Source organism: Acipenser ruthenus, chromosome 2, assembly GCF_902713425.1.
Source record: "Acipenser ruthenus chromosome 2, fAciRut3.2 maternal haplotype, whole genome shotgun sequence".
Lineage (NCBI taxonomy): Eukaryota > Metazoa > Chordata > Actinopteri > Acipenseriformes > Acipenseridae > Acipenser > Acipenser ruthenus.
In genome coordinates this window covers 68,608,089-68,635,643 of record NC_081190.1, presented here as the reverse complement: position 1 = coordinate 68,635,643, position 27,555 = coordinate 68,608,089, and the positions used below count along the sequence as shown (strand labels likewise).

Below are 27,555 nucleotides of genomic sequence, written 5' to 3'. Positions count from 1 at the left end.
GATTCAATCTCCCCAGGAGCTCAGCGTCCTGGCGGGGCAAAACATTTTGAAAGTTGTTGAAGGACATTGTTCCTTGCTGGAGGTTAAACGTGGTGCTCAAAGCACTCTTGAAGCCTCCATTTGAGACCACACATTCAGCTGAGCTCAAATGTTATCGCTCAAGTGACTGTTTGCTTGCTATCACCTTTGGAAAGTTGGTGAGCGAGATGCAGGGTTTCTGCTTAGTGAGAACCTGTTTAATTTTTTACAGAGGCCAGGACAAGGGTTATACTCTGTACCGATCCTGCCTTTTGCCGAACACTATCTCGGCATTCCATGTCAACCAGTCTGTGGATTTGGGGGCTTCTTTCCAACTCCTTCCAGTCTGACGGAGCTGCAGCTCCATACACTCTTCCCAGTGTGGGCCCTGGCGTGTGCTATGTTGACAGGACAGAAAGTTGGAGGCAGTCCGGACAATATGTTGTCTGCTCTGGGACAAAGCCCCCATGATCAAGGCCTGTCTAGGTAGAGGCTGTCCAAGTGGATAGCAGACACATGCAGAACTGCCTATGAGCTGGCCAACTTGCCCCCTCCAGAAAAGCTCACTGCACATTCCTTCAGGGGCATGGTGATTTTATTGGCTTTATTCCAGGGTGCATCTGCCAATGACATTTGCCCATTTGGCAATGGTTTGGGAGAGCAGAGATAGACCTCTTTGCCTCCCAGGAATCGACCCATTGCCCCCACTGGTTCTCCATAACAGGAACCAGGGACCCACTAGCGATTTTAGATGCATTGGCACACCAGTGGCCGAGGCAGCTGCTGTATGCCTTCCCATCGCTCGCCATGCTCCTGCTGTGTCTGGAGAAAATCAGACAGGACCGATCCAGGACTGGCCCAGGAGACTGTGTGGTTTTCAACTCTGATGCAGCTCCTGAGCAGCCAGCCATGGAGCCTGCAGGAACGTCGCGACCTGCTCAGTCGGGCGCAGGGGACATTGTGGCATCCCAACCCATTGAGCCTAGAAAGAGTGCAAACAAGAGCAACCAGAATTATACTGGGTTTAAAAGGCAAGTCGTATGCAGACAGGCTAAAATAATTAAATCTATTCAGTCTTGAACAAAGAAGACTATGCAGTGATCTGATTTAAGCATTCAAAATCCTGAAAGGTATAGACAATGTCGACCCAGGGGACTTTTTTGACCTGAAAAAAGAAACAAGGACCAGGGGTAACAAATGGAAATTAGATAAGGGGGCATTCAGAACAGTAAATAGGAGGCACTTTTTTACACAGAGAATTGTGAGGGTCTCGAACCAACTCCCCAGTAATGTTGTTGAAGCTGACACCCTGGGATCCTTCAAGAAGCTTCTTGATGAGATTCTGGGATCAATAAGCTACTAACAACCAAACGAGCAAGATGGGCTGAATGGCCTCCTCTCGTTTGTAAACTTTCTTATGTTCTTATACCTTTACTAGGTTCTGTAGACTTAGGTCGTGTGTCTACAAAAACCCTGGCTTTGGAACTAGAGTATTATGGGTGACTTCCGGGTCAACCCTTACAAATAGACATAGAGGTGAGTTTCTCCCTTAATTGTTAGCCCTAGCTACTTGTACTGGGGTTCCTAATGGTAACACGCAAGGTAGCCTTGCTTAACCTTGTGGCATTCCAGTTGGTCTGCGATATTGCCTTGCAACAGCTTTGGTATTCATACCCTTTAGGTAATGGTTACATTTCATACTTGATAGGAAACGTTAGGATATTATCATAACCCTGGTTCCCTGAAATTACAAATGTAACCATTAACCTTCAAGGTCGCTGAATCCATGATTGCAGCAGTCTTGAAGGAAAAATAATGTCTGTGTCTGCAGTGCTTTTATGCCCTTGGGGGCAGGCATGGCTCAGTCACAGGCACTGATGTGCAGCTGTGATATATCTTATTCAGGGTATTAGGTAAGGGTTACATTTCTATTTCAGGGAACCAGGGTTATGATAATAACCTAACATATTCTTTACTTCAGAGGCCCACATGTAACAGCAGCCAGCTTTCAGATTGGCATCTGTTTTAACACCCTCTGCCCTGGTGATTCACAGATCTCTCATTAGTACAGTAAAGGGAGAACTTTAAAAAAAAAAAGAACAGAAATGCACTTGTTCACTAAAAAACTTACACAAGTTGGCATGTTTATAAAATTGGCTGTTTTTAACAGCTCAGCTCCCCAGCCATAAGACTTTTGGGCTATCAAATAAAAACTTGGAATTAATTAATATTAATACTTATTAAAAAATACTGGTGTACATCACTACATTTCTGTACATGTAATATGGATGATAATAGGTTCAAAATATAGTGATATTTTTCTGAGTTAAATGAATTGGAGGGACTAATTTCCTAGGAAATCTTTCATAAACCAGTGCAGGTAGTTTTGGCCCCGTTGCCAGGCAGAATAAGTTTTGAGAGATTAATTAAAAGGGGTCCTTGAGGCACTGGAGCCTCCTAATGACTGATAACTGGCATTATCAAGTGTCATCTGGTTCCTGAAGCAGAATGAGAAATTTGTAATGAGACCCTGGCCTCCGAAAGGGAGAGAGATACGTGAAGAATTAATGGGGTGTTTCATTCTTTATCACATCTGCCACTAATTGTGTGAAAGTAATACAGCAAGAACAGAAACAGCAGGAGAAGAAAAGAAGACTGAATCGGATACATGTTTTTATTATTTACTTAAATGATTACAATAGGGAACTGTAAAGCAGATTTAATGCATGGCCAGTTGAAAGTGTAGATTGAACTTACAAACAGTGTTTTATGGACAGTTCTTATGCTGATCTATAGCACATAATAACAAATCACATAACTCCCATACTGTACATTAGAAATTTCCCTTTGAGTAAATTTGATCTGTTTTAGGCTATTTAACCACAATATATATATACAGCTCTGGAAAAAATTAAGAGACCACTGCAAAATTATCAGTTTCTCTGGTTTTACTATTTATAGGTATGTGTTTGGGTAAAATGAACATTTTTGTTTTATTCTATAAACTACTGACAACATTTCTCCCAAATTCCAAATAAAAATATTGTTATTTAGAGCATTTATTTGCAGAAAATGACAACTGGTCAAAATAACAAAAAAGATGCAGTGTTGTCAGACCATGAAAAGTGAAATATAAAGACCATGAAAAGTCTTTATATTTTCAATTGCAAAGCCACACACTTCTCACAGTTAGGAAAAGAGCTAGAAGAAGCTGAGCTACAAAAACAAATCGAGCCCCCCAGAGTGGACACGCAGGACCTCGATTACTGGTTGTAAGCTCACACACATTTCTTCTGGAGTGTTGGTGCATGATGTGCGTAAGGTCAGCTCATGCCTGTGGGCATCATTATGTGGCAATGGACCAGAAAGCTGTGAATATTGTTTGAATATTGATTGTGCCATAAATCCTGCAACTCTTTTGACATCAATTACATTTTTAGGGGTCGTTATTTGAAATTGTATTTCAGTGGTGAACAATTTAATTATTTTTGTTATCAGTCAAAACACGAAAAGGCTAACTGTGAACAATGAGGTTGGTTATGCTTTGTGAATAAAGCATTGAATATCATTGCCTGAATGCCCATAACAGACACACAAGGGCAGGTATTTGACAACCACAATTAAAGGATTCTGATTGATTTTCATTTTGACTTTTTACTATTTGGCTGTTTAATTAAAGAAGACTGTTACAGAGTAACATTGTAATTGTATATATTATACAGCAGTTCAGATTATTCTGCAATTTAAATAAAAGGCTTTATTTAATACACAAGAAAAAACACAGTCATATACTGGCAACCAAAACATTACTTTAATGGTACTGTTCACCCAGAAGATATATCTTTTTTTGCCATTCTTTACTCGGCTGATAGATTGCCTGTTCATGTAGTAAGGGGATAGGGTTCTGTTTCCACAAAAAACTGAAAGTTTTGAATATTTCTGGTATTATTGATTTTACTAAAAATGGTTTATTTAAATTATTTAAGTGAATTACTGTCCGTGTTTATTTTTCTTAGTTCGGTTTAATAATTGCTGATAGCTTTAATCATTTCAGCCTTGAGGGGTGGATAAAGGGTTAAGAACTTGATCCATTTAGGTAGATTATAAACAGTTGATGACCCCTACCTAGCTCTAAAAAAACATATTACTAATTTGCTTTGCCTGAAGGCATGTTTTAAGTGAATGGAAAAGGTGCTTGAGGAAGTTTTGATATAATCTGGTGAGCAAGCATCCCCAGGGATGTTGTAGTGGGAAGTGTGATCTAGTGGTAGCAACTTGTTTAAACTGTAAAGGTCTATGGTCAAATGAACTTGGTACAAATAAGATATTATAACAAATTAATATATAACTAAGCTAACATTTCTTCATTCTCATTCCAGTCTCTTTAATATTGTATCTAATATTTTACTTGTATCCACTGTTTTACAGTAGCATTTTACATTTTTTTATTGTTACTTCATTAAATTTTATAACTTCTCCAAACTTGGTGTCATGAACATACAGTATTCACAGAAAATTCAGCCATGTTTGCATTTTCATTGGACTGATTTTGTACACAAAAGCATGCTTTGAGTCAATATGACAGCCAGATTTCTTATACCTGCCGCATACCTTTTAACACATAACTTTCTTAGTTCATTTGGTAACATTTTTTTTCTTTATTCCAAAGGCCTGGATTCTACCTTCTTAAATATGCACTAAATGTTTATACATTAGATTGTATCAGTTCTGGACTGATTACAATTGTGAAGAACATTCTATAACCATAATAGGACACTGATTTTTTTTTTTCTCTTCTTTAGCATAGTTAAGAGCTCACCCTTTTAAGGTTAACCTTGCAGCTACAACAGAGGGCCCCCACACCTTCTTAATGGATTATGAAAAGGTAGATAGCCAATCCATCAAGTTAAGCAGTTTATGAAATGGAAAATTCCTGAATATCTGAATTAAAAGGGAGCAAACGAAAGTAAAATAATTTGGCATCCATGCTGCAAGTTCACTATACAGTTGTTAAAGATGCAAACACCACTTTGTCTCCCGATTTTGTTTAAACGTGAATTTGAGCTCAGCTTAGTTCTTAATAGACCCACGTGATTCACACCACCAAGCCACCATGCTGTTTTATTAAGTATAAAAGAGTGACGTTTTGACAGCTGTTCAGTTCAGAGTTCCCAGTGTCTCTTCTAGGTCTCTGAAGGGGATGTTGTATCTCTCTAGTGCAGTTTGAATGCAAAGCCATTAAGGGCGGTTTATAGGCTTTTTAAGATTGGCTTCCGTAGACGCTGCTGACAACTTGGCATTTTAAAAACTTGGATGGAAGTAGATACAAGTTTGAAACGCGAAGAACAAGACAGCACTTCATAAAAACAAAAACAAAAAAATGCATTTTCCTACAGTCATCAATACAGCAGTAAACTCCATTAAAAAAAAAAAAAAATGAAAATCTCCTGAATGTGTAAAATCAGCAGTCGTCTGAAATGGCAGAAAGAGAAGACTTAAGTAGCAACGGCATCTAACACAGCCGCCAAAGTAGATTCTTTAGGAAGGACTTTGTGTCAAGTGTGTGTATCTTGATGGATTTATTGGCCATGAATGCTTTTCTTTTTCTGAGAATTGGAATGCCTCATTCTCAAGGTGTTTATATACTTGAAGTATCTCACATTTAAGCTGGTGTACTGCGGCAAGATCTAGGAAATCTGATCCAAGGACATTTTGCTGTTTTACAGTGTTTATAATGAGGATAAGTGACTCGATCACTTTTGGTTGTAATCGTCAGCTCAACACAAATTTGCAGTGAGAAAGACGTTTGCAAGTCTAGCAAGGTGATGGTTGATGTCTAGAAGAGTCTATGCTACCTAGAAGTAATTTTATTAAATTTCCTGTGTAATAGCTTAATTACTCATTCAATTATATTAGATGCATTTTGTGTGTATCTACACAAATTCAAATTAAAATTAGGGGTGCAGCGATAAGATTTTCTTGGCTGATCCCGATAGCCAATGGTTATCTAACCATATCTGCCGATACCATAGGGCCTATATTTAAACTGTTTTATAATTATAAATGTTCAACAATTCACATATCGTTTACTTGTTATATTTATGACAAAAAACGAACAGGTATTGTTTACTTTTTGCATATAGTATTATATTGTGTGGTTGACAGCAATATATACATTTGTTTTACAACAGTCATACAAAAATAACACTTTGCATTTGTCCTAGTAAAAAAACTTCTGTAGAAAAAATATGTGACATTTTTTATAGCCACTTGCTGTCAAACATTGCGTATTATAACTTTGACCTATACTGTACACTGCTTAAAAATGCAGCCCAACTTAAATTGTTCACTTAATCAAAAACAAAAAGATGTAATGAAAATATCTCGTTACAAAATTCAGTCAAACTTGAATTTGTTACTAAACAAGATGGCACAGTAATCAAGTCCAGCTTGAACATGCCGCCTAATACACCCGCAACCAATGCAGATTAACATAAACAGAGCAAGATAAACAAAAATTACAAAATGTAATTCCCACTTAATGTTTAGAGAGCCCACAACTCCTTGGATATTAGGGCAATTGTTGTCATTCCTGCTGTAGTTTTGGTTTTAAAAAAGTGCTTTTCAGCGAAACTGTTTACGTTCAAGGATTTGATCAAGTGAGCTACAGAGGAGGACCTGAGGTGATACCAAGCTGCCAAAGAGAGAGAGACGGAGCAGAGACATCACAGTTTCGTAACGAACCATGCATCGATGCTGCATTTGAACAATAATTTGCCTGGTTAATACTATTTTCTTACGAATAATAAATACCCCTATATTACAGTTTTGTGAGCCTGAAACCAACTACAAAGCATTACTTAGGGTGAATGTTAGTCTGGTAACTGTATAGGCTACATGTGCTCTAAACTATAAATAATAATAATAACTAGAGTTGCCAGCAACTTCACGGATTCCAGTACCAGTAACAGTACCAGTGCCAAACAATTTAGCAAATTGTGCAGAATGCCAGTACCAGTACCAAACACTTCAGCAAATAGTGCAGAATGCCATTTTTACATAGTAACCATGACCCTATCTGTACTCCTATAATGAGTTATAAGCCAGTTTTACGTTTGACCTTTAGGAGAGGTTAAAGGTCACGGACAGTGACATTCTTTTTTATAGAGCATACATTGGTTACTATATGTGTTCCATAGTAACCATGGCACTATCTGCACTCTAAGGAGTTATTAGCCAGTTTTGTATGTTGATGATGTCATCCAATGTGGCCGCTATGTTTTTTTTATTGTAGCAACTGCCCTTGAACAACCTTTAAAGACAACCGTATTAGGATAATATGTGCCAATTTTTGGTTCAATCAGACAAGTGGTTTGGGAGAAGATCTTTGTAGTTTGTGATTATGACGTCATGCAGCATGGTCACCATACCACACAACTTATCAGCTTCTTACGAACAACAGTTAATCTTGGACTATCCCTCAACAAGTTTACCAACTTTTAGCACTCTGCAGTAAGTGGCTTTGGAAAGACAAATTTTTACATTTAGGCAAAATGTTTTTTTTCAAACCAATATGGTGGCAAAACCATGTGAGCTACGAATGTTCAATTAACATTTACCAACTTCCCATAAGCATCTACCATCCTACCGAATTTCATTAGTGCAACTTTTGGCGAGAAGAAGATGATTGTACTCGCAGTTTATCGTTGGATTTAATGTAGCAGCAAGTCTGTTCTGCACACAACTCGCTATCCTATTGTCTTCCAAATTTTTTTTTTAAAAATCCAAACGCCGCTATTTTTAGACGTATTTACTGCATTTTGGTCGCACGTTACACAGCACTGGGAAAATGAGTGTCTCAATGTTCTTGTGTCATTAGTAAGCGCGCCTGACCAAACATTAAATTCTGTGTTGGAAGAAATTCAAGCATGAATATCAGTGTACATTATCGGCTAAAGTAACAAAAACTGCTGATATCAGTGCCATGCGGATAGGCTACCGATTATCGGTGCACCCCTAATTAAAATGTGTTTTTACATTGTAACATGGTCCTTGCATAATGTGTAAACAATAATTTAGATTTCAAGACATGTGCCTGTTGAAATCAACCTTTTATCGTCATTACTTTGGGTATAACACAATCAGTATTGTAATTACCAAAGTATAGTTGTTAATGGTTTTCCAAATTGGAGATGTATTTTTCTCAAATGTCCTTGACATTTGTATTGACTTCACCAGCCGACTGGAAAATGGTTTCTCGTTCAGCCATTCATTTCCAGCACTTTAAGGAAACAGCTCAACTCTGCATTACCAAATACTGAACTTTTAAAAACAACAAAAGATTACAATGACTTTTGTTTTTGCACATTTGCTTGAGGTCTAAGGGGCACATGTGACAGGTTAGGCCCAATACACAATAGAATCCGAGTAAACTTTGGGGGAAAAAAATATGCATACACACATGTAGTAGTTTCAACATTTAGTTTCCACTTTTTTTTTATTTGTTACCAATTTAAGCTGTTTCTAGGGTTCTATTAAGGTTCCTCTGGGCCTTCTTTATAAGCTACTGTACTTGTCTCTGTCTCCTTCAATGTATACTGGGATTTTATTTAGATGTGGTGATAATTCTCCTTTAAGGAGTTTCTAAGAAAATCAATTCCAATACCATCTTGAAACAGGGATGAGATTCTGAATAGTTTCAGGTTAATATCATAATATAAGGATAATTTTATGTGCCGAGTAGACATTTTTACAGTGTACACTATATTTTATGAGTTCATCCTCCCTCAGTGATGTAATCTTGCATTTTGACCTGCATTCCTGAGAAAATGCATGAGCTAATGCAGCTGGTATTCTCTCTATATATCCCTGTATGCACTTTTTTTTATTTGTCTGGTTAAAAATGGCACCAAATTGAAATGAATGTGCATCTTGCTTGTTCCACACATTATTTCCAGTCCACTAGTACTTCCAGCCAGGCATGCACAGGGAGGCATGAAGATTAGTTTTCTTTAAAAAGCAACTTTGTCATCACAGCTTTGCTCGTCACTAGCAGTTTTTAACAAGGACACAACTTTTAAAGGAAATGTAATTCCGGAAAATAACCCTCAATTGTCAAGCCAAAGTTTTCCCTGGTGTTTGAAAGTTCATGGATGATTTACAGTAGGATGCTGAACAATCGCCTTTCCTGACCACTAATGTTGTTACATACTATATATATATATATATATATATATATATATATATATATATATATATATATATATATATATATATATACATACAGACAGACGTGCTCAAATTTGCTGGTACCCCTCCACAAAAAACGAAGAATGCACAATTTTCTCTGAAATAACTTGAAACTGACAAAAGTAATTGGCATCCACCATTGTTTATTCCATATTTAATAGAAATCAGACTTTGCTTTTGATTTTTTATTCAACATAATATTGTAAATAAGAAAACAAATGAAAATGGCATGGACAAAAATGATGGGACCGCTAACCTAATATTTTGTTGCACAACCTTTAGAGGCAATCACTGCAATCAAACGTTGTCTGTAGTTCTCAATGAGACTTCTGCACCTGTTAACAGGTAGTTTGGCCCACTCTTCCTGAGCAAACTGCTCCAACTGTCTCAGGTTTGATGGGTGCCTTCTCCAGACTGCAAGTTTCAGCTCTTTCCATAGATGTTCGATAGGATTCAGATCAGGACTCATAGAAGGCCACTTCAGAATAGTCCAATGTTTTGTTCTTATCCATTCTTGGGTGCTTTTAGCTGTGTGTTTTGGGTCATTATCCTGTTGGAGGACCCATGACCTGCGATTGAGACAGAGCTTTCTGACACTGGGCAGTACGTTTCGCTCCAGAATGCCTAGATAGTCTTGAGATTTCATTGTGCCCTGCACATATTCAAGGCACCCTGTGCCAGGCGCAGCAAAGCAGCCCCAAAACATAACTGAGCCTCCTCCATGTTTCACTGTAGGTATGGTGTTCTTTTCTTTGAAAGCTTCATTTTTTCATCTGTGAACATAGAGCTGATGTGACTTGCCAAAAAGCTCCAGTTTTGACTCATCTGTCCAAAGAACATTCTCCCAGAAGGATTGTGGCTTGTCAATATGCATTTTAGCAAATTCCAGTCTGGCTTTTTTATGTTTTTCTTTCAAAAGTGGAGTCCTCCTGGGTCTTCTTCCATGGAGCCCACTTTCGCTCAAAAAGCGACGGATGGTGCGATCAGAAACTGACGTACCTTTCTACCATTCGCACTATCCTTCTGTTTAATCTGGGGTCGATTTTCCTCTTGCGGCCGTGCCCAGGGAGGTTGGCTACAGTTCCATGGACCTTAAACTTCTTAATAATATTTGCAACTGTTGTCACAGGAACATCAAGCTGCTTGGAGATGGTCTTGTAGCCTTTACCGATACCATGCTTGTCTATTATTTTCTTTCTGATCTCTTCAGACAACTCTCTCCTTTGCTTTCTCTGGTCCATGTTCAGTGTGGTGCACACAATGATACCAAACAGCACAGTGACTACTTTTCTCCATTTAAATAGGCTGAATGACTGATTACAAGACTGGAGACATGTGTGATACTAATTAAAGAAACTAATTAGTTTGAAATATCACTATAGTCCAATTATTTATTATCTTTTCTAAGGGGTACCAACAAATTTGTCCAGGTCATTTTAGAATATCTTTGTAGAATAAGCAATAATTCATCTCTTTTCACAGCTTCCCTGCTTTATTCTATGACATACCAAAGGCATGCAAGTATACATGATAAAATAGCTTTTAATTTCATCACTTTTCAGGAGGATTGAAGCATTATTTCAATGAGCTGTAAGGGTACCAACAAATTTGAGCACGTCTGTGTGTATATATATATATATATATATATATATATATATATATATATATATATATATATATATATATATATATATTCTTTTACAGCTAGCTGATTTCATGGCATTGAGTATTTCCAAATGCAACCGTTTTATAACAGCTGTAGAACTCCCTGCAAAAAAATGTGGCAATGGTCAATATTGTTTTATACTATTAGTTTAGACTGAATTCCTCTAAGAGAATGGTGCTGCTTAACTGCCTGCCAGAGAGATTTGCCTTTCTGCTGCTAAACTAAACATCACACACAGATTGGTATTGCTTTGTTAAAAATTCAGAGAATTGTTTTTATATTTACTTAAATCGCTGCAGCCTTTAGGAGCCTACAGATTTAGAGTTTTTGTTTCATTGTCAAAACATTTAATTGTAGCCATAGGTGGAGGTGTAAAGCTGTCAAATAAATCAACCTTCATGTAAACATCCATGTCTGTTAACATGCTATAGTGGTGACTATGCAGCGCGTTTCATCTTTTAACATGCAATTCAGGAGAGTTGAAGGGGGTGGCTGTTGGTTACTTGCTTGATGGTAAGCAGTAATGGACTGTGTGGCGGAGAGAGACAGTCTGTTTTGTTTTGTTTATCTTTTTAAGACTGCAGTATTTGACAGCAAGGTGAAATCCACTGGAAATGAATTGAAACCAGGCATAGACAATTTACTGATCTATGTTTATTATGGGCTTTTAAATTGATATTTGACCACTGTAAATATACATTTTCTTTGGTAAAGTAATGGATAGTTAAAATGAAGGTGATGCATTTTTGTTTTTGCAAAGAATACACATACAAAATAAAAAAGCAAAATCTCTCCATACAGATCGGTGTAAAAGAAGTTGCATAACACATTTTTTTTTTTTTTTTAGTATATATTTCCTCATTAATTGTGTCAAATAGGTTTATGTGTTTTATTGTCTGTTTCAAACTGATAGAAATTGATTGATAAATAAACACGATCAGCCCCATTCCTAAAAAAAAAAGAAAAGCAAGCCAGGGATGTTACGATGGGATTCCTATCAGAGATTTCTCCAGAACTGCATGCACGTTCTCTCCTCGTTATCTCTTTAGTTACTGTTGGGCCCCTTCTCTCTCGCACACTGGTGCCTCACGGCGACACCTACTGGGAGAAGCAAGTGTGCTCCTGCTTCACTGCAGTCTTAATGTGGTCCCATTCAGTCTGTGGTCCTGCCTAGCACACTGCTGGGCTAGAGAAAACCAGGTGTTTTTTCTTTAGAAGTACCTGCAGTTGTGCAAGCTGCTTTTTTGAGCACCACCAACAGAAAAGGCAGTGAACCAGTGCAGCTCTGTAGCTCTGTAGCTTTCCTTTATTCCTTTCAAGACGAACAGAGGGAGGTCTTCACATAAAATAAAGCTGCTGTTCATTCGTTCCAGTGAATACCTGTTAAGGGGGGGGTTCCTCTAACACACCAAACATAAGAGCAGGGCCTGCTTCTTGGTCCTGATTGTTTGTGGCAGATCGTCAGCTGAACAGCCCATGGCCTCTCTTTCCAGTTAAGTGGTTTAGAATCAGAGTTAATTACTCTAGTCATTTATTTTAATCACCTTACTCCTATAGCTGGCCACATTGTCATGTGGTGGCATCATTTGAACCTGCCAGATTTTTTTGTAGGGTACCCGAGGCTCATTAGTGAGGCCTATCCATTCCTTGTTCAAGCAATCTCTCTCTCTCATGAAAAGGTAGATCTCGATGAAAAATGTAAAAATGTAAAAGTGAAATACAGACAGTTGCCTCTAAATACCCTCAGATCAGTGGTTTAGTGGTAAATAATAAAACACCCCTGTTTGGTGAAGTTGAACAGATAGATTGAACAGATAAACATATGAACAGGTATATTGTTATTGGCTCTCAGCCAATTGGAGCTCCCCCCCCTCCCCCCACACACAATCACGACTGAACAGTCACATACTCGACGGTGTGTTTGATGTGAACAGTTCTGTGAGCGTCCTTTCACGGGCTAGGGTGAAGGCTACTAGTACCACCCTACAGGTCCGGTGTGCCTAACAGAACATAAACAACCAATCACAGAACACTTAGTTCTGACTGAGAGCACTCAGCTGTCAGTCTTGTGCGCAGCAACACAACACAGACGCTCACCGTTAAAATATCTTGTCTTTAACCCAGGATTTACATATCACAGGTGAGTAGAAATGTGTAAACTGTATCCCTTATATGAGAAGTGGGTAAATGCTTTATTGCCCAGATTAAAAGTGGGTAAATGCTGTACCCTCGACTACACCACTGCTCAGATACTCTCAATAATTTGTGCTAAGGTTTTTTCACAATTGGATAAATGCTGTCTAGGTGGGTAGTAGTGCTTGTTTTTTTTAATACGATGTTTTGTAAGTAATTTTGGCAGAAAGCTTTCTTCAATAAACCTTGAGGCCTAACAAGGTACCCTGCAGAAGAGTATTTTTAATAACCAAGTCAAATGAATATTTCACTACATTATATGCACTCCTGGTGATGGGCTGTGAATATAATGGGAGTCAACAGGCTCTTGCTGTTGTACATAAATGCTGAAAAAAAAACTGCACTATTATCTATTCTGTTAACGTTATGTGGCAATTTAAGGTGACATGTACTTTAATTATTCAAACATAATTATCTAAGCCAAGGACATTTGTGTAAGTATAAATGTGATCATGTCTAATCTTTCTATATTTGCAATTTGCAATAGAACTAACTGCAGTCCATCCCACTGTGTTTTGTTTCAAGGCTAATTGAAAATATGGAGTTTACAGTCTTTTGTTAGGCTTTCTTAATTTTTTCTTTGCTCTGCATACAACAAGTGAGTTTTTGTTTACAAGATACAATTAAATAGTTGATTTGTGATGTATTGTTTTTTTATTCCCCATTCCTCTTTTGTGTTTCAAGTAAATGTTTTTCTAATTATCTCCCCAGTATGGCCCAACCAAAAACTAAGCATTTTGTTTCAGCTATATTCTGTAGGCTAGTTCTACTTGTGTCCAGTTTTATAACTAAATGGAGATAAGGGTCTGTTTTTTATATTAGTGAGTGTCCCTGTTTTTGTTTTTTTTTTGGTTGTTTTTTCCTGAAAGGAAAAATATGATAAGTATATTTTACTTTCAAGAAATAACATGGGAAAGATATTTTGGTATTTTTTATAAATTTATCTGGATTTAGACCAGAAATTTCACGGGCCTGTGTTAGATGTTCATGCTATAGTGCAATGTTTTCTTTTATTTTTTTCTTTTATTATTATTTAAATATTTGAATGCAGACCACATTTATATCCCCACGGCCTGAAGGGGATATAAAATGGTAAATTAGAAACTCCCATTTGCCCCAGCGTTGTTTGTTATTGGTTTTATAACATTACAAGTTGGCACTGATGCAAAATACTGGTAAACCTGACCCTGTGCAGTATCTCCAGGCTACCAGTATACCAGCCTCCACAAATTTAGAAAATAAGCTTTGAACACGGTGAAATGACAGATAGCACATTTAAAAGACAATTGGAAAATGTGCTGTGTGGCCTTTGTATCCACCTTTTGTTCAGCCACCCATGAATGTTGTTGGCTAATTTGCCTTGGATTTGGCTCGGTTCACTTGTAAGGGATGCTTGATGCTTGTTCAGGAGATGGAGGTTCCCTTTCAAGTACAAAATGTAATCATTACCGAATGGGTATTTACCTCCTAAAGACCTGAATCTTGAATACTGTATACCAAAGCTGCCCCTGAGGTATCAAAAGGATTGCGCTCACAGATCTCGGCTCTATTTTTCTTTATGACTGACCTGATTGGAGAGCCTTGTACTTTGTTGCTTCTCTCTGCATATATTTAGCATTTTTTGTGTTTTACATAAATTATATGATATTTAAACTAATTGCTGTTGTCATTTTCTATTATGTATTGTGTGCACTACAGCCTGTTGCTGTAATTTTTGTGCCCCTTTCTCCAAGCACATGCTTGAAAAGAGGTTATCCCACAGCTGTGTCCCTTAATCCTGCTCAGTGCTCTTCTCCATCACCCTATCTTAGAGTGGTGGATGCGTCCTCGCCTCATGGCTGTGCGCCAAGGGAGAGCGGACAATGCACCAGGGAAAGTAGCCCAGGCAGGAAACCGTCTTCACGGTCTTTCTCATCCTCTCTGAGCTCTGCTTCTCCTTCCCCTCCCTAACGAAAGAGGAAGAAGAGTCGCCGTTCCAGGCTATTGGCTGACTCGGAACAGATGGAAAAGATCTGGGCAGCAGTTTCCCACCAAGGAACTGTTCTCGCTGAAGTACTGCGGGAATGTTCAGCGCCACCTGCCCCCTTGGGGCCCCAAGTGTAGATTGGCCACAGGAGGACCTACTGTCCATCGCCACCTCTGAGGAGATGGGCAAACAGGAGCTGGCGTTCCCGTCTGTGGACGTTGAGTCAGACGGCATGTCCCCTGTGGTTAAGATCTCCCTGTTGGCAGAGCTCATACTGCTAATCAAGAGGACCACATGTCCAGGGCCCCTTCTCAGGGAGGCATCTGGACTATTGGTGTCAGTGCACCACAGACATCTGGGTGCTTACTACCATTCAGACTGGCTATTCGCTGCAATTCAAGCACCAGCTCCCTCCCTTTCGGGGCATGACAAGGACATCAGTCATGGCCACACAGGACGCCGCTGTGGTGTCTCAGGAGGCAGCAGCTCTGCTCTTGGCTTTTCCATTGATAGACCCCCTCTAGTGGGAGGACGCTTTCAGGGATCAGCATCCGAGTTCCGTGTCTTGACATTTGGCCTCTCCCTAACTCCACTTGCCTTCTTGAAATGCATGGAAGCTATCTTGGGGTCATTGAGACTCAAAGGCATCAGAGTACTCAATTATTTGGACTCGTGACTGGGCTAATTTGTGCCTAGTCACTAGCACAGGCAGAGGCCCACACAGAACTTGTCACCGGCCACCTTCAATGGTTGGGTCTTACGGTGAATAATGCGAAGAGCCAGCTCATGCCTTCCCAGAGACAGATTCCTATCTCGGAGTGTGCTTGGACTCCGGGTTCATGCTGGCCATTCTGTCGGACAGCAGAGTGTAGACATTAGCTGCCTGTTTGGAGCTCTTTCAGCTCAACAGAGTGCTCAGGGTAGTAACGTGTCAGAAATGGTAATGGTTACATTTTGTACTTGAAAGGGAACATTTGGTTATTATCATAACCCTGGTTCCCTGAAATAGAAGTGTAACCATTAAACTTCAAGGTTGCTACGTCCAGGATTGCAGCAGACTTGAAGGAACAATGACCCTGAGATCTGTGAGTGCAGTTCTTTTGATGCCTCAGGGGTGGTGGAGTCATGACTGCGTCACAGACTCGGTGAGCAGCTTTGGTGTGCAATATTCAGGATTCAGGTCTTTAGGAGGTAAATTTTGGGGGGGTGAATGTAAAATGGGAGTTTACAATTCATGTATTTAGTTATTTTTTTCTGAAATGTTTCTTTTTCTGATTACACCTTTTGGCCATATCTATACTCCATATTATTTATACAGTTCCACAGTTAAATCTCAGACCCCCGATCCTGTTAAATATTTATTCAACACACTTTGATATGGCAGTCTGTCTGTTTTGTAACAAGCCCTTTAATCAGATACTTGTCAGCTGAAGCAAAATCAAGATTGCAAGGAAAAATGCATGTTAAGGTTTGAAATATGACTAGGGGTGCAGTGATCTGCAGAGTTTACTGATGCTGATTGCGTCTCAGTTACTACAAACAAATCAGAACATTGCAGTGTGTGTGTGTGAGAATGAACGTTTGTGTATGTTGCACCCACATATCTCCCTCCCAGACAGCTGCTACAAACAATGAGATATACCGGTACATAAGTGTGAGCAGAGGGATTTTGGGGTTGTGATATATGATTTTTGATTTGCCGTTTATATTAGATATACATAGAATACCTATTACAGTATTCGGAAACAAATTATTAAACGTATTCAGAGAAGTTGGTATTGGGTTTAATTTGCAATTGGTATGTGTGGTCTCAGTATAGTTGATATAAATACATCAATAAATAAATGGTATCATCATATTACTTTTGGAATATAAATAGAGCATACTCAATGAATGTTTATGGAGGACTGTAGTTATTTCAAGTACAATGTACGGAAAAGAAAGCATGTTTAAACCTAAAGTGAATATCTGAATTGGAAGATGTACATTTCGTAAACCAAACTTTCTTAATCTGTTCAGCAACACATCGTAGCTTGAAACATTGCAATTCTGGAATTTGAATGAGTTTTTCAGCACTCTGACTTTCAATACTTATAAAGGGTTAAATGTTCACTGGAGCATATTCCTTTTAAAGCAGGCTCTCTACCCCAAAAACTGACCGACTTCTGCTACAGCATAGAGGTTACTTTGCTTGTTTTTTAATTAAATGCATTTTTTAAAAGTTATACAATACAAAAGAGACAGTTAAACTTTGGAAAAGCCTTGTAAATATGGCATATTAAGTTTGTTTGTTTAAATAAGTTATTACAGCTAAGATGAACAAACAGATAATTGTAATAAATTAATAAAAAGTACAAGAAAGAGATCTTTCTGCAGGTATGCATGGCTGCTGAGTTGAATTTCCCTGATTTACAAGGAACCTCTCAGAGGGTTAAGGTATTGTGCTTCAAGACAAGAAATCTGGCAGCTGTTGCACACAAACAATTTGTCAGTCTTCTTAAAATGTGAATAACTTTATGCCGTGTGACTGCTTTAGCTCGCTAACAGGGGAAACCTTTCCCTCCTGATCCGTCAAACCTTAGAAGGGAAACACAATCCTGGCATTCCATCAGATTTCTTTAATTCAAAGCATGTTATGATTGGAACAAAGCACAAAATGAAAGAAGTGTAAGAATTAAAAATGCAAAATGGCTATTATATCATCTTTTTAAGACGGAAAACATAAAACCAGCTTTAATTAGGCAGTAAAAACCAGCCATCTTCACTGTAAATTACAACGGTCATATATCAAATATTTGAAATCTTGCATATGCAAAACATGGTGGAATGGAGGAATAAAGCAAGGTGAATGAAATAGTAATAAATAATTGAAAAAATGTAGGTGTACATGTTTTACACTGGTAGAATAAATATTTTTACCTGTATCTTAATTTTAAAGAAATAGTTTGGAAACACTTGGATTCATACAGAAATATCGGTTCTTTGTAGAAAATATAAATAATATTATCAAAAGCCTGCTAATTGGTGTATAAATAAGCTATGCCTTTCTGACTTTCAAGTTGGCCTTTTCAATGCACAAGACCTTTTGTGCCTAAATCTTCTAGAAACAAGAGTTTGTCATGAGAAAATCTTGTAAATATTATTTTTTTCTTTATATATATATATATATATATATATATATATATATATATATATATATATATATATATCTCTACTGTAATGTAAGACTAAAGTAGCATCTGCATTTTTAAATGGAAGCATAATAAAGCTACTTTTTAATGCTTTTAAAATAACTGGTCGCATTCAGATGTTTGAGATTCAAAGTACAATGTATTCATATTTCATTTATTAAACAAATAATTAAATATTGAATAAAATATAAGGTGCATGAGCTATGCTTATATTGTACATGCTTGTCTTAACCAATAGTAATAATGGTTAATAATCAGTTTTTTTTCCCCTAGCACACTTACTATTATTACAGTAAATAGAGAATAACCGCAGTGATTCCTTCTCATTAGTTACTAACGTGTGCCATCGCCTTCTACTGCACATTATTTATGTATTTATTACCATGCCTCAGCACAATGTTGGTGTTGAGTCATACTTTCATTTTATTGTAATTCTTTTCTCCATTTCCAGTCAGACAAATAGACCTGCCAGTGCATAGCCTGCATACAGTAGAAGACTGTATATATGGTGTAGCCTATTTGTTCGACCCAAAGACTGTTTGTTTTTATAGTACTAAACACATTGCTTATTTGGGTATACCATATATAAGGCCCGCGATTTCACGGGCTGCGTGGAAATTGTGAAATTAGCCCAATACCATGATTTTTACAATATTCTTAAGAAAGAAGAAAAATAAATTATTTCATAATTATTTGTATTTCATACAAAACAAAATCACATTAACGAATCTGTACAACTCTGCTGTGTGCCTGTGTGTAATATTAGCCATGCACATAGTGCTGTGCAGTGATTGTCATGTGACTGTATGCAGTCTAGGTGGGAAATGAAAATACTACACACTGTAAACAAGAAAATGGATGTCTCTAAAAAGGCTAAAAATGTGTCTGCAGCAGATCCCGTAAAGCAGTCTCCACTCTCCAGCAGGAGAAATAGAAATGTAACTATGAATCTTCAAGGTCGCTGCGTCCATGATTGCAGCAGTCTTGAAGAAAAAATGATGACGGTACTTGTGTCAGTGGTCGTTTATGCCCATGGGGGCAGGCAAGACTACGTCACAAGCACTACATGCAGCTTTGATATATCTATTCAGGTTAGACGGTATAAAGGATAAATACCCATGAGGTAATGGTTACATTTCTATTTCAGGGAACCAGGGATATGACAATAACCTAAAGTTTTACCTGTTGTGAGTAAGGAGCTTAGGTCTATTAATTTTAAGAACAAGCAAGGGGTATACATGTACATTATATAGCTGTATGTTTTTTATAAAAAAACAGTAGGGCAATTGTTGGTTTGCAGATTAAAACTACACTTATGGGTAATGATATTGTTTTCCTATTTATTATTATTATTATTATTATTATTATTATTATTATTATTATTATTATTATTATTATTATTATTATTATTTATTTATGATTTATTTATGTATTTATTTATTTTTATTTATTTATTTTTAAAGCTATATAATTCCCCTATTGGTAACTAGAAACGAATTGCCTGCTGCATTCAAATGCTTGATAAGATCTCTCTTCAGGGACTACAAGCATGTAATCATGTATTGATTGTTATCATGTTACCTTCTCTGCATTGAGGGGGTATTTCAAGTATTTTATAAATATCATGATTGGTCTTATCAGGTTTACCAAATAAAATGTGGAGCACATTTAACAAAAAACTACTTTTTAGACATAATTGTTGTATTTATAGACTAGTAGAAGATGACGGAGACAAATACTCCACATGCTCTATTGTAAAATGTAAAAAATATGTAGTGTACATTTTACATAAATCTGCTTTTAGCAATCCTACAAAATAGTTTCTGAGTTTAATGAGTTATGTTTATGTCTTCCAGTTACATTTGGATAGTTTTCCTGTAGATGAGTAGCACAATTATTAATTCCTCTCATAAATAAATAAAAAAGGGCCTTTACAATTTACGATCAGCATCTTGACAACCAAAAAAAAATGTCATCCTAGACAGCAGACATTTACCGGATCTTGACTTTTCTTGATTGAAAGTCCTAATTAAATGAATCGAGAGAATTAACTGAAATTAGCTGTCAGAAGGTCACATTTAAATGAGTGATGAGCTGCTCCTGCAGTAAACATTTAAATGATATAAATTGCCATTTAAGTGTATGGTTTAATGTTTGTCATGCATTAATGTGACAAGAGCCCGCAATGACAATCAAGCCGTTCCTTCTAATTTGAACATATTTAGGGCCTTTGTGCATGCAGCCCTGTGTAAATTAAGACAATTGCTGTTTTTATGTGCAAGCATAAATGTTTTCCCTCTTGCCAGTTAATGAGAAGAAAAGTGCCTTTTTACCTAAATGCTTGGGTATTAAAAAATACTACTTCCAATATAAAAGACCCTTTACCAATCATAAGAGGTCACCTCCCAATTTTGAGTTCCTTTGTCATCAATTAGTTTTTAGGTTACTATTGTAAGTGAATGTACCAGTAAATAGGAATGAAACTTAAATCTTGCAGCTACTGTTGAAAGAGGATGGTCAAATAAGTATTTAAAGTAATTTTAGCAATAGATAGATAGATAGATAGATATATTGTTTATGTGTGTGTGCCCCAAATCATGTAAAAATGTAAATTCTTATAAATTAGGGTGCTAAAATGAATGACTGAAGCTTTATCTTTTTGTTTGTTTGTTTCTATTTTACAGGCCCTTGAGAGCGAGTTTGTCTCCTGCCAGCTACACCAGTGGATAGACCTGATTTTCGGATACAAGCAGCAAGGTCCAGAGGCTGTCCGGGCACTCAATGTCTTTTACTACCTAACGTATGAAGGAACTGTTAACCTCAGTTCCATTGGCGATCCGGTGCTAAGAGAGGTAAGTTCCAAGGAGTAGAATCCTGTCACATGGGTCATGTCCTTATTAACAGTAAGGGCTGGTTCATACTTCTGTCGCAGACAGCTATAAAAGCTGTGCAGCTTCACTATTTGCTGTGCGAAGGACGCATCGTGTTGCAGCCCTTTTGACTGCATAGTTGTTGTTCATACTTCAAATATAGACTGCATTCATGTTATTGGATAACATGACATTTTATGAGATGTGCTGAGTTTGCACCTCTTATACAAGAGATTTAAAAAAAATTAAAAGCGACGTTGTTGGTACATCCGTCCTTTCAACCAACAGAGAATCCGAAAGGGAGAATTTTGTACATTAATTAGAGAGATGTAGGTAAGACATTTTTAGAATGACAGGTGAAAGGGTTAACAATCTGTTAAACAGATTGGCGGCCATTGCTTCAATGCAAAAATACACAGAGATGCAGCGACACCTGCAGAAAGACTTGGACTCACACTGCACATACACAACTGACAATTCCCAGCAAAGTGTGGCCACAGGCTTCCAACTCCATTCTTTACTTCAGTGTTTTCTTGCTCTTCACAAATCTATCACACAGTTTTCTCCAAAAAGTGTGGCCACGGGCTTCCAACTCCATTCTTTACTTCAGTGTTTTCTTGCTCTTCACAAATCTATCACACAGTTTTCTCCAAAAAGTGTGGCCACGTGCTTCCAACTCCATTCTTTACTTCAGTGTTTTCTTGCTCTTCACAAATCTATCACACAGTTTTCTCCATCAGGCTTTACATCCTTTTCTATTTATGTTCTGAATAATACACAACAATGCCTTTTCTATTATTTGAGCATCTCTATATTCTTTAAGTGATGGGTTATATAAATGTGGATGTTTAGGAACTTCTAATAAAAGTTCCTCGAAGTCTTGCACCATGATGGTTACCAGTGTACAACAACGCAGCAAATGTTGCCATTTTTCAACATCATCTGACCCCATGCGATTTCAGGTCACAGGCGCATGAGAAAAGGCTGTTCGACTTTCCAAAAAAGACACACGTCGCAAGAGCGTGGATGATGTAATTCCGACCTGTTGCACAGGGTCGGAGACCTTCGACTCAAAAATGAAGTATGAACCAGCCTGAATGGGAATGTGTATTTCATTTCGTTTTAATCCATTGGAATAAAAGTAAATATTAATAACATTTACCAGTGATGTGAAGGACAGAGTATTCATGTGTTTTACACATCCCTAGGTTTAATGCTGATTTATAATAAAGTTTATCGATCAAACACATAAAACCCACTAGATAGAAACAATATGTTAGAAAGCTGAATTTTGAAGAAACTTGATGTTGATGGTACACAACATAGATACAACTACTAGTACAGTATTGAGTAATAATATTTATTCAATGATGCGGTAGCAGATGTGATTGAGTTACTGCCAACAGCAGAACTCTTTCAACACTGTTTCTTACAGAAAGACTACCCTAGATTCAGAGCCATACTGAAAAATAAGTACACATGGGAATGGTTTGTCTTATTACTATAGTAGATTAGTTTCCTGGTCCTAGTGGAGTGGAGTTTTCATTCCCGAACCTGTCTGCAGTGTTGAAAGAGTTAATCAGAACTTAGTAAAGAATCTGTCAGCTGATGGCTTCACACTTTGACAGAAAGGTCCAGCCCTTGATTTATATGAAGTGGTTTCCAGTATCCATGCTTTCAAACTCCTAATTTGTTATTCAGATGTTCTGTATTGTTTTGAAAAGAGTTGAATTTTATGTTTTGTTAAGTTTGTTAAACACAGCTCCATTAGTGAATGTGATAGTACACCAAAACAAAAGTTTTGTTTGCAACTAGCCATTAGGTGTGCAGCAAAGCAAATCCGTTTCTGTTGCCGTTCTTATGGAAGGAAGCAAGTGTGGTATTTTTTTCCCTGTAAACCGTGTCACTGAACAGTAAATCACAGTGCTAAGTATTTTAGGTATACAAGCAGACCTTTGTAGAATGTATAAACATCACAACTGTGGCATAACTCAGAACCTCTGAATTATTATATTTATAATTGCTGCAGGTTGAATCAGTCAATATGACTTCATAGTTTTTATGTTTCAGACTTTTTTTTTTTTTTACTGCAACTGTAGAATTACATAACTTGGGCTTGTGCTAAGGTAAACATTTCATCAAAATTAAAGATTCCCAACTGCTTAAAATGGACATTATTTGCAACATAGTACATTGTGGAATAAAGCAGTGTTATGCAGGAAATGTTGTTTTCCAGTTGGAAACGACTGTAAATAAAATTGTGGAAGTCCTTATTACTTTGTAGACCTTTCATTCCCTCTGTCCTTCACGCTCTTTGACTGTAGTAATTTGAGATGAGAAGGCGTGTTCAGATTTATGAATTCATCCAGGTAATCCACGTGAAACAGCGCTCCAGACCCTGGCATGCAGATTCATCACCAATGCCTGTCTCATTTCACTGACTGGCCATTTCTAAAGTAATTGTTTGGACAGAAGCAGAAAATAAATCTGGACCTACAGTAAATACATGCTCAGGTGTTTGTCCTAGGACAGTATTATTTACAGTTATTGAAAGTTCTGCAGTACACTTAGGTTATATGGAACTTCTTTCCTTGGGTAAATCCAGTATTGTTCTAAAAACCATCAGTTTTAGTGTTGGAAAGGGAAATGTATATATTAAGATAAAAACGGGTCCATTTTACATGTAAAGAAAGAAAAGTATAGTGGCCTGTTTTTTTTGTTTGTTTGTTTTGTTTATTTTTTTTAGGTGCTAGATATAAACACTGACAGTTAAACCCATTCCCATTATTGTATATGTATATTAATATGGTCTATAAGACCAATTTTACCAAAAAAAAATTTAGAAAGATGTGGCTTGAAATAACGCAGAGCCGGTTCTCCAGTGTAGGTTACTGAGTGACATTTGTTTCTGTTGGTCCTGTCTACTCTGACGGGCTGGTTTCTTTCACGTTGGCAGCTGGGATTATGCTGCAGTGGCACAGCAACTGTAGCTGTGGAGCTGTCCCAGAGACTGCACTGGCCCATGCTTTGCTAGTCTGTGTGTTTGGAATGTCTCACTCTAGATTAGGTAGTTACAGGGCCCTGACAGGGAAACCAATTCATGTTTTCACAGACGGTGATTACTTCCTGTTTTACCTCTATGGCAGCCACATGAAATAAGATTTAATAAGAGTTCTGCTAATAGTAACTGTCTAACCAAGGAATATTCGTCAACTCCTGAAACACGCTGCCTTTCATCCTGCCAGATCCATTTTTATACGCACATTTTTCCTTCAGAAAAAAAAAAAATCTTCTTGGAGATGTATTTTAAATTGAAATGTTTTAAATGCCTAATCTTTGTGATGCTTAGTTTCTCTTTGATCTTTGTCATTGTTGCCTTGTCAGTTTTACTAATAGTACATATCAACAAGGATGGAATGACAGATACTGTACGTGAATATCATTAATAAATATCATATACAAGCTTAAAATAACCAAAAAAAAAACAAACTTTATCTTAGTGCTGGATTAGTCTTTCATTGCTCCAGTACCTTGAGTTAAACACAATTAATAAAATTGAATATGAAAGAAATGCAGAAAATTCTCAAGTCTAAAGAAAAACAAATGTAGCTAGAATTAGTAGAATGACCTATTGTTTAGTTTTTTTTAATCTTTTGCTTCATTTTTTTTTTTTTTTAGCAAGCAAGTCGCCTTTTTCCCCCCAAGGTTCTGAGAAATCAATTTAACAAAGAATATACGCAGATAGACCTTGCATATACGAAGTGGAGATGGATGACATTTTAATAGTTTGACTGCTGAAAGAGAGGTGGAAAGAGAGAGATCTTTCTAAAAACAGACATGCATTATAATGATGCAGTGAACAATAGCAATCAATACAAGTCTAGAGAGACCACAATTGAAATCCCACTCTCGTAAAAGACATAGTTTTCTGTGTTGTTCATATGCGCTACCAGATGGGAAACACCCCAAATTAGTCTGAACTGAATCCCTACTGAAGAGGTGGAATTAAACCGATATCAGCTACCCGCATCATAGCAGTCATCGGGGACCTGTCTTTGTTGCCTAATTTTGGACACGTATGGGCTGCAAGGGGGGTGGATGTCATGCAGGACCCTTGGTGTAATGCATTTTTGACCAGAAGGTTTTATGGAGAGTGAGGGAAGAACAGGTCATGTGTTTTTTTTCTGTCACCCCAACAATAAATACTTTCCCACTGACAGTGCAGAAAATATGTCTAATTAGCATATTAATGTGTACTGGATTTATAGTTTTATTTGTAAATAGTTGTATTTTTCAGTAATAAGTCATTCCTCTTTACAATATGTGTTGTGGTTTAAACGTCATTTTATACATTAACAGTTTAGTGCTGTGCGGTGTACCCTAGTGTTTTACTACATACTGTATAATTGGCATTTAATGTTATTTAGCAAAATTGTATATTTGTTCTGTTTTAAAGTCTGAGAGGTATAAAAATATAAATTGTATTTATATTTTACAATTCTTAAGACCAAATTGGAATTACTGAAGAGACCAATTATCGTGGTAAAAACATTTTCCTTAAATAAGCGTTAATAAGTGTTGGGGTTAGAGAAATTATACAAAATACTGCAGCACTAATTGCAAATGCTTTATAATAGTCGTAATTAATTTGAATTATTGACCAGTTAATATAAAGCATGACACATTATTAGGCAAGGAATGTCATTCTTAAGCAGGATTTTCTTAGCCCCATGTGAGCTGTATATTGCTCTCCTGGTTCGTATATAGAATCCAAGCAACAAAACATGGGACAATATCACTAGTTCCTTTTACCATTTCAATCTTGGAGCCTGATTTCCCAAGGCTGGTAAAAGGATTACTGGTAAAGGTTTAGAATAAATGTACCTGTCTTTTTAATTTCATGAGATTAATTAATGAACTTGAATATATTTACATATACTGAATTTACTCATTTTAGCCTTTTAAGTTACATTTGATTGATTACATTTATTTAAACAATTGATATTCAATATAAACCCCTTTACCGTGTTTGTATCATCAGGCATTCTTAAAGGGCATTAGTTAAAATAGTTTAACATGTCATTTGCAATTTTTAGATTTTTAGAAATTTAGCAACCTCCTAAAACATGTCTAATCCATGACACCTTTACGTGAATCCTCCCCAGTAGCAAAACATGATTGTTGCTAAAATACACACACTTTTTAGGAATTTCTCCTACGAAATGTTCCGCTGGTACTTTATCTGTGGCCCAGGATCTAAACCCACATGTAAGGGCAGGGTGGATACGCCTGTGGTACTGTACCTGATTTCACTCATTAAAACAGGGCTTTCACCAGCAGTGCTGTCAGTCTCTACCCTTTCACTTGTGCCTAATTCATCATAGAATAACAGAGGGTGAGAGACTGGGATTCAAACCTGGGGGCTCTGGGGATTCCAGGCAGTTTTAACATGGGTTGCCTGTCAGGAAAGAGGTTTTAACTGGATCAATACAATTCACTGCTGGGAAAAGAAAAGAAAGAAACCTATCGGCTTGGAAAGGCCTTTTCATGTTCTCTTTGTTTTTATTTTGTATTTTATGTAGTATGAAATGAGCCTGTTGGCTCTTTTGGTGTAATTGTAAAATATATATATATATATATATATATATATATATATATATATATATATATATATATATATATATATTACAGAACAAACTTCCTGAAAAGATCTGTGATACTGTGTAATGAGCAGTTTCATTTTAAATGAGCATTATCCTTTTTGTCCTCAAGTATAGTTTGATTTTCTTGTCACATGGTCAAAAGTTATTTTAATAGAGACAGTTAATGTGAACATGCGTTTTGTTTCAGGATAAACCGCTGTTTCATGTAATATTATGAAAATAAAAGGTTGGTAGATTACTTGAACGCTGGGGTTGTACTGACAGTTATAATCGAGCATTTACATTTTTTTTTCATTTTTTTTTTCTGAATATTATAAGTTACGGTAGATCTGCACTGGTACATTGCTATATATTTTGCAGACCAAAAATGTGTCATCTGTTAGTAATTGATCTACTAATATGGTATCTGAATTCTTACCAAATAAACAGTGTAGAGGAATACAGTCCAGTCCCTCGTTCTGTGCAGATGTTAGAAACCTTGATCAAAGTTATGTTGAAGAAAGTGGTAAAGTGCTGTTTCCGATGCTCAGATATCAAGGTGAAGAGGCCCAGGCACTGGCAGGGGAGAAATGTGGAAGTCTTGAATGTACCTGTTAAAGATTAGCTTTTATTCCTGGGATCTGTGACAAACGCAGGAAGGGCTGCTCGAGGGGAGTTGGAAACAAAGCCAACAAGTAGGGTTCGCGATTGTAACAGCTTGTTTCTGTTTAGCATCACACAATTGGGATAGGGGGGTTTT

At 37.1% G+C, this 27,555-nt stretch overlaps 1 protein-coding gene across 4 annotated transcripts in view; it reads left to right on the top strand.

Moving 5' to 3' along the window:
- LOC117409386 (lipopolysaccharide-responsive and beige-like anchor protein) overlaps window positions 1–27,555 on the top strand; it is a 282,415-nt gene that overhangs the window by 217,955 nt on the left and 36,905 nt on the right. For all 4 annotated transcript variants that reach the window (XM_058999629.1, XM_058999623.1, XM_058999634.1 and 1 more), the window contains exon 47: window positions 20,968–21,135. In XM_058999629.1, the coding sequence (XP_058855612.1) occupies window positions 20,968–21,135 (168 nt within the window). The remainder of the gene's footprint in view (window positions 1–20,967; window positions 21,136–27,555) is intronic.